The 8,707-nt window shown below is 40.6% G+C and overlaps 1 protein-coding gene across 1 annotated transcript; it reads left to right on the forward strand.

The window, feature by feature from the left end:
- Window positions 1-932: 932 nt before the first annotated feature.
- aldh8a1 (aldehyde dehydrogenase 8 family, member A1) lies at window positions 933-6,378 on the forward strand. The gene is made up of 7 exons (XM_034144024.1): window positions 933-1,214; window positions 2,310-2,457; window positions 3,287-3,442; window positions 3,527-3,676; window positions 4,026-4,282; window positions 4,786-4,947; window positions 5,365-6,378. The coding sequence occupies exons 1-7, from the start codon at window positions 1,068-1,070 to the stop codon at window positions 5,815-5,817; spliced, it is 1,473 nt and encodes a 490-aa protein (XP_033999915.1). The 5' UTR covers window positions 933-1,067; the 3' UTR covers window positions 5,818-6,378.
- Window positions 6,379-8,707: the final 2,329 nt, after the last annotated feature.

Raw genomic sequence — 8,707 nt, forward strand, 5'->3', positions numbered from 1 at the left:
ATTGCAGTATTGCTGTTGCTGCTTCGCCAGTCTCCTTTATTTATTAGCCATTTCTAAAACTGACAGTAACTGTGTTGTCACGTATATGCAAAGCCAAAACAAGCTCTTGAAAAAACTGTATGCAGTAAGTTTATTTCTGCGTTGTCATGATAGACAAGCGGAATTGTTCATGTCACTTTGTGAGATACAGGCCACACAACCTTGAGCTTTAGAAAAAGGGTTAATCTTTAACATTTATGTAGGAAACTGCTGCTACTATCCTTTACCTGCAACAAAGCAACCTCACCTCGAGGTCCATTAGGTTGCTGTTATGGAGCTTCTGATCTCATCGCATATGTAGTCAGGCCAAGTTTGTGGTATTTTTGCCTTTTGAAAAAACTATTCCCACCCAAAATGACTAAAAAATACTTTGGAAAAGTGATACAACTTTACTTTCAACATCACACAACGTCACAGTATAGTATAGTGTACCATTTCTGTCAATTAGAGAAAAAACATTTGTAAGTAACTATAATGACAAACTTTTTTGAAATAATGACTAAAGAAGAGGCAAAAATAAGAAGTAGTCTCTAAAGGACTTAGTTTTGCTATTATTTTTCAAGTTATTTTGAGATACTTACTCATTATCTTGAATTACTAAGCCATTGTATTTTAAGAAAGTGCAGGTACTCATCACATTGGCATCTTCGAGCCTCTTTACATTTTAACCTTTGTATTCAGTAGGGCAGGCTATTAGTTCTCAAACTGCACTAAAGGGTGTAATAGCCTAGAAACTAAATAAAATATATACAAATAGGTATTTAGACACCTGCTTTTCAAACTTTATTGATATATTATTTCACTTTTTTCCAAGACCTTTAAATGCTAACCAGTGCTAAAGGGAATCATTAGCATAGTGCTGCTCACCATCTTGGGTTTTATAGAGAAACGTGACAGTGGCCGCTGTCGAGTGGGAGGGTCGGTCCAAAGTAACTTCATATCGTTGGCTTAATATGCTCCAGACCTGCAGCAGTCTGCTGTTATTCTCTCAATTTGTAGCAATAATTTGATATCCTCGACGTGCAGCCATGCCGAACCCCTCTGAGCAGAGCTCTTGTCTGGTTCTGGAGAACTTCATCGGAGGGAAGTTCGTTCCGTGTCGGACTCACATCGACTCCTACGACCCGTCCGTCGGAGAGGTTTACTGCAGGGTGCCGGACAGCGGGGCGCCGGAGGTGGGTCACCCTCATGCTATATGACTAGATTTATAACTATAACCTACTGCACTGTTTTTCCTACTTACTCTGGAGTAGCAATATTTTTATTGAGAATATAGTGCAAAGCCTACAACCCATAGGCCTTGATGCTTCCTGCTGCTGCAAATCACGCATTTTAAAGATAACATGTTGAGATTGTTGAGATTTTCACCAAAGTTTGGTCATTTCTGAGTTACCACAAATGTTAAGAAACATATAATGGCTTTGTTGGTGCATTTGACCTGTGAGAGTTGTTATCTAGTTGCTGTCTTTGTATCTGTGTTTTTTGAGTTAATCATTTCCATGTTGTGCTTCTTTATGCTCGCTAGATAATGATCCCATCCCAAACACTGCTCGAGAGAGACCTTTACTCTTTGTAGAGTAAACAGTGAAGTAATCATTAAACACATGAACGACATGAGTCAATAATTTAACTTTTCATATGAGATCAAAGTTCTTAGCCATTATATAAATATACACCCAGACTTCCCCCAGTGTATCCCCCACCACTAGACTCAGGGGCAGTTTTATCCCACAGACCTAAGACTTTAAAATTCCTGAGCTATGTGAAGTTCCATTACAAATGTAAATATCACACACATATGTCACACATTTCCACATATCTAAATATATTAATTTAACGTATAATATTTGAATCCCCCTTTTAAATTATTTAGTTTTACATAAAGTTTTGTCTAATTCACTTCGTTCCTGCATTTTACTTGCACAATTGATGGCACTATATTATTTCTTATATAAGTTTATTTTATGTGTCAAGTTTGCTGTGTGTCTCTTTACATTTCCATTTCCAACCAGTGTGCCTAAGCGTTTTTGCACAAGAAAACCTTTGAATCTTCATACTTGTGATGCCTGTGTAAAAGTTGTGGCCTCACTTGCGGCAAAAGGGATTTTTATGATGAAGGCATACAGTACTTTACAAGAACAATACAGAAAACTTAATGCAAAAATAACAATTGTATGTCTCCTTTTAGATATGTCATGGTCCCATGTTGGTAACTGCTGAAACCTCACACAGAACAATGTGCTAACCTCTCTGTGCTTCCCCTCCTGCAGGTGGAGGCAGCGGTGGCGGCGGCTAAAGAAGCGTTCCCCGGGTGGTCCGCTCGCAGCCCGGAGCAGCGGGCTCAGGTCCTCAACAAACTGGCCGACCTGTTGGACGCCAACGTGGAGGAGTTCGCCCAAGCTGAATCCAGGGACCAAGGTGTGCTATACTGTTGTATAACCAGTGGTATCAACCCAAAAGTCAGTCAGATGATCAGCCAGTAGCACTGAGTCAGTCAGAGAACATTACTGCATGCTCCAATTATTGGATTTCATATTATTAGAACCCAGATTTCAAAACCCTCATATGCAGGTCCTGTTGAGGTGTAGTATGACTGATTACATGCCTAGGGTTGTAACTTATTACAATTTTAATATAATATGAATTATTAATTCAATTATAGATTAATCTCCAAAACAATTGATTCAACACAAAGTGCCTAAGGTCAAAGGTCAAAGGTCATGTTAAATATGACCAACTGTCAAAAACGTAGACAATCAGGTTACAACATTTAGTAAGTTGAGTAAAAGCCATTCGAAGCCATAAGAAGCAGCCCATTCTAATAATTGTATGGAAACGTGAGTAAAGTCTAAAACTGATTTATTTTTTGGTCAAGATCTTTGTTCTAAGTAACTTCTTTCTCATAATTAAAAACAGTAAGAATGACTCACTTGCGTCTCAGAACTTCTTAACCTAGAACAAATAAATGTTTGACTTTTGTTCTTGAAAATGTACTTAAGTTATGAAACTTTCGAAAGAGCTTGCAAGTACTTTACGCATGTTTAGTTCACCTGTGTATTGGATTCATAATTTTGTGAACTAAACTGACATTTGGCCTCTGGGTGGCACTAGAGGACCGCTCAAACATTGTACAAAATGAAGTGATCATGACCTGGGGTTGATATTGAACTATTTTGAGTATAAGCAGGTGCTGTTTTATTATCCCCTGTCCACTATTATCCCTTATGTTTTTGTTGTGACTTTACAGGTAAAACAGTAACATTTGCACGGACTGTTGACATTCCCCGATCTGCGTACAACTTCCGCTTCTTTGCCTCATCACTGTTGCACCACACCAACGACTGCAGCCAGACGGACCACATGGGCTGCCTGCACTACACCATCCGCTGCCCTGTGGGAGTGGGTGAGAGCTCAGTATCTCTGCATTAAAACCTGTTATATTTTTCGTGCTTCATATGTTTTAAATCTGTGTTTTGGTTTTGTGCAGCCGGTCTGATCAGCCCCTGGAACCTCCCCCTGTACCTGCTGACCTGGAAGATTGCTCCTGCCATCGCTGCAGGCAACACAGTGGTGGCCAAACCCAGCGAGATGACCTCTGTGACTGCCTGGATGATGTGCAAGTTGATGCAGCAGGCTGGTAGGACTACAACACCCACAATGCAATTGAAATCTATTTACATGCACAGAAGATATACCAGAATCAGAATCAGAATAAGAATACCTTTATTAGTCCCACAGAGGGGACATTTACATTGTTACAGCAGAAAAGAGCCAAAGACAGCATCATATCAACAGTCGAAATATATATATCAATAGAGTATCTGTAGAGTATACAACAAACATAATAAGTTAGAATACACCGTAATAGACCAACCTGCTTCTCAAACATTGGATACTACTGTATATATAAGTTATTACTTATTATTCACTATGACCTATAACAAAAATGAGTTTGATGAATTGCTGAAAGCTTTCTATCTCCACAGGTGTTCCTCCAGGAGTTGTCAACATTGTTTTCGGCACCGGGCCAAAAGCAGGCGACGCCCTGGTCGGCCATCCTGACGTCCCATTGGTCTCCTTCACTGGCTCCACGGCCACTGCCCAGTGCATCACAGAGCGGAGCGCCCCCTACTGTAAGAAGCTCTCTCTGGAGCTGGGAGGGAAAAACCCTGCCATTATTTTTGCTGACGCAGACCTGGACCGGTGCATCGAGACCACTGTTCGCTCCAGCTTCTCCAATCAGGTGAGAGAAGAGTGTCAGGAAGGGTTATCGGACTCTATTCAAGTTTTGAATTGTATTGCTGTCATTATTTTCTTTTGTATTACACATGCTTTTTTTTAGGGTTATTATCAAGGCTGGCACCAGTGTGTAAGCTAAACTTCAGGGGCTCCAAGAATGCCAGTTTTTTGCTAAATCATTTGTAAATGTTTTTGGGAATATGTTCTAAATACATCCACTGACAGTGAAATAGTTATGGGTCCTACTTGGTTTGATATGATGAGGATCTGTCTTAATGGGAATCTATGTGTCAAAAGCATTTTTTTGTAAACTAAATGACAGCTTTGTTTAGCTCATAATTTATTTTTATAGTTTTATTCTTATTATGTGTCCATGAGATAAATGCTTCAGTGACCAGACTTGTCCACATGGGGGAGATCACAGTCCATATTTTGTCATGAGGCAGCTGAATAAGAACAACGTCCTGAACAATCTCAAGTTATCTTTCCCTTCCTTCCTTTCCTTAGGGGGAGATCTGCTTGTGCACCAGCAGGATTTATGTAGAGGGGAGTATTTACTCTGAGTTCCTGGAAAGGTTTGTGGCTGCGGCTAAGAAGTGGAAGACAGGTGCGCCCTCTGACCCCGGCAACAACAACGGAGCGCTCATCAGCAAAGAGCACCTGGAGAAGGTGATAATTACACATTCAAATGGTGTTGGATAAGGCTGCAACCCACAATAATTACATATATTATCAATTACCTGCTAATTATTTTCTTTTTGACTATAAAATGTCATACAAAAGTCCAAGGTGGTGTCTCTAAATTGCTTGTTTTGTCAATCCGAAACCCCCAAAAATCTCTATTTTATATAATATTAAACGTAGTAAAGCAAGAAATCTCCATATTTGAGAGGCTAAAGCAGCCATTTTGCATAAAAATGTCCTTTAACGATGAATCATTTATCAAAATAATATCCAATTATGTTTCTGTTGTTTAACTAATCAATAAATCAACTCATACTTGCAGCTTTCGTGCAACAGAACAAATCCTCATTCTCTACATACCGTATCCACTTTAAATTTGAATCCATTTGTCCCGGTCCCTAGGTCCGTAGCTTCGTAGCACTCGCCAAATCTGAAGGAGGCACGGTCCACTGTGGGGAGGGGGTGGATCAGCTCCACCTCCCTGAGCGCAACGCTAAAGGCTACTTTATGCCGGCCACCGTCATCTCAGGCATTTCTGACAGCTCCCGCCTCATGCAGGAGGAGATCTTCGGCCCCGTCACCTGCGTCTCCCCCTTTGACTCAGAGGAGGAGGCCGTTTCCAAGGGCAACGGCGTGCGCTATGGTCTCGCGGCCACCGTGTGGTCCCAGGACGTGGGGAAAGTTCACCGGATGGCCAGGAAGATACAGGCAGGCATGGTGTGGACCAACTGCTGGATGGTGAGGGATCTGAACCTGCCCTTCGGAGGGATGAAGAACTCTGGTGTGGGGAGGGAGGGGGGGAAGGACTCCTACCACTTCTTCACCGAGGTGAAGACCGTCACCGTCAAACACTGAGGGAGGAAAAAGAGATAGCTACCTTGATTGGAGAAAAGGTTTTGTAGTTAATCGTGACATTCATCAACCTTTGCTGGCATCTTTTGTGAATTCCAATGAAAACTTGGAATTCACAATTTCCCCCCCCCCCCCCCCCCCCCCTCGGATTACTAGAGCCTGTAATTAAGTCTCATCATAGAATACAAAAGTCAGAGGAGGTCACAGAGGAATAAACAAGCATCCAAAATCAATGTCAAGTAAAGAGGAAATGTATTACACTGCAAAACACTGTAATACCTTTTTTATTAGTTCATCCCTTAATATTCTAAACTGCCATATTCTACTGTGGAGCATTTTGGATGCATAGGGTGTGTCATTCTGAAAAGAATGCATGCCGCACAAACACAGATAGAATGAATAGAAAAGCTGTTAAGCATGGTAAACAAGTGAGAGTTGGTACAGTATGTGCCTCAGGAGAACCCAACCCAAAAAGCAAATCATTGTCAAATGTAATGTCCTGGTATTTCTTCGGCTTTTTTGTAACACCGCATCAAACCAAATAAAAACACTTTACACATTCAACATGCAGTTCAGTGTGTTTTTATCCTAACTTTCTAACATTATGGAATTGCTGTACTTAAATCTTCTTAGTACAGTATCTGCACAAAACGTCTTTAAAATATATATATATATATATATATATATATATATATATATGTTACAAGTAAACAGATCTGCAGACAGGTCAACATTCACTGGGAAAGGTTTTGCTTTTTTTATCAGCATACTTTGTACTTTTCATATGTCGTGGTGTTATCCTTTATGGCTGTGCACTTTGTCAAAGTCTGCTTGGTTATAGACAAGTTATACGTCACATAAACCCTTATGCACTCAGAAGTTAGTGATTTACATCAAGTTGTTTTTATGTCTGACCTGCTGACGTAAGAAAGGAGAATACATGTCAAACTGTCCTGTGCTGTGGTTGGACAACATGTTGGGAGAGTGGAAGGTCAGCAAGCTTAAGTGACTCTCAGACTGCATGCTAACATTAGCTAATGTTCCACTAATGACAAAGTCAAACTAACGCTGATGGGAATGTGATAATAGTTTTGCAGGTATTCAGTCTTAATCAAAGTATTGGTCAAATTGAAATGAGCTATTACACTCAATCATGGGGATTGAATGTTCGTACCAAATGTTATGGCAATATATTCAATTGTAGATATTAAAGACTGGACCAAAGCTCTCCATATACAGTCTATGAACCAAAGTGGCGAACTGAAATCATACAAAATCTCACAATTTAATTTACATATCTTTATAATAAAAACAAAAGCTTAAAATGATGGTCATGGACGACATGCTGGGAATTGCAGGAGTGGAGGGGTATTCAGCTGGTTGCAATCTTCATCCTCACCACTAGATGCCACTAAATCCCACACACTGTTAAATAATTATCAAAATCTGCCGCCCACAGCCATCTTTACACCTTGTTTCATCTCCTTCTGCTCATGTTTTTCTTGCTTTTTCCAGCACAGTACCCCTCCCCTCTTTGCCCCTGTTTAAACATATCTCATCACCTTGCTAAATATCTGATAACGGATTAATGCAGTGTGAGATGAGACTGAGGTGTGCAGGCAGCACATCATGCATGCATATGAGCACTCTGCTTCGTCTGAGGCACCGTGCCAGTTTAGGAAAAGAGGGTACACCAGAGACCCGCCCTATCCGTAATGCGAGTGTGTAAAATCACGTCCCCCTGGTGAGGTGTATGTGACATTTACCACAGAAGCAGTGTGTGTCCCACCCTCTGTGTTTTGGCTAGAGAATATGTATTGTGCTAAGTCACGCTGCATGATTGCACACACACACACTGCTGTGCCTTTCTTAAATATAGAGTTTGATGAAATGGATACCGTCCAAAAAACAGGTTAGGAGGTCTAAAGTATCGTGTTTTGTGGCACCAACCCACACACATATACCAAGGCATATAGGCAAACAGAATAGGAACAAAGTAACTCAGCAGCTTTTCCATTTCCCTCCACTTCCGCTCTTTTTCTTGATTTATCCTTCATCTTTGCCTCTTGTGGATGTTTCATTCAGAAGGAAAAAGCTAATTGAAGCAGGTCTCGCCCTGCTGTACGTGACTTTGAGGACTCCGCCATTGGCTTAAGCCAAACCAAGTACTTTCACCTTACTTATTGGGCACAGGAAGAAATGAAAATAGAGCATATCTTTCATTGTATAACTCTGAGGAAACTGCAATATCTATCCCGGCAGAAATAAAGGATCTGTTTTGATTCTGGCTGCAGGGATGTAATGGGCCTCCTGTAGAGGGCCTTCTCATTGATATATATGTGGAGAAAACAGACACATACAACAGCCATTTTCTCTCTTCTTTTGGACAAAACCCAGTGCAAAAAGTCTGTGAAATGCTATCTTTTTTATGTGTTTTAATTATAGAAGTACACACAGGAACATTTTATTTTCTATTGGGAATGGGGGATGTGAATGTGTGTGTATTGAGAGAGATACAGATAAGGACAGATAACAAGAGAAAGAGCAACAGACTGAGAAATCCTATCCGGACTTGACTTAAAATCATTACGTTTCCTTATGTCCCAGATTCAGGTAATAGACAGCTTTGTTTACATGTATTAACACAATCTCCTCCAGTATGCCAATGCATCTGAAATCACAGTTCAAATAGCAGGCTTTTGCCTTGGTCATTGAAAATAAAGGTATTTTCCTGTTCTTATGAGAAACAAAGCATATGATATGGAACAGTAGAAACAAAACCAACAATCAGTGGTTTCCAGCCTTCCAGTCTATTTCCTTATTCCTGGCTGTGGCATTTTCCGATTTTCTTCCTCTCCTGCTCTCTCTTTGAATGTCACAGAAAGTAGGCTTT

The sequence above is a fragment of the Trematomus bernacchii genome, unplaced genomic scaffold (genome assembly GCF_902827165.1).
Source record: "Trematomus bernacchii unplaced genomic scaffold, fTreBer1.1, whole genome shotgun sequence".
Lineage (NCBI taxonomy): Eukaryota > Metazoa > Chordata > Actinopteri > Perciformes > Nototheniidae > Trematomus > Trematomus bernacchii.

What these genes read in the sequence shown, in the direction of transcription:
- aldh8a1 (XM_034144024.1), top strand. Translation starts at nt 1,068, where the DNA reads ATGCCGAACCCCTCTGAGCAGAGCTCTTGTCTGGTTCTGGAGAACTTC. An exon ending in AGCTGAATCCAGGGACCAAG is followed by an intron (nt 2,458 to 3,286) that starts GTGTGCTATACT and finishes GTGACTTTACAG; the next exon opens with GTAAAACAGTAACATTTGCA. An exon ending in GCAAAGAGCACCTGGAGAAG is followed by an intron (nt 4,948 to 5,364) that starts GTGATAATTACA and finishes CCCGGTCCCTAG; the next exon opens with GTCCGTAGCTTCGTAGCACT.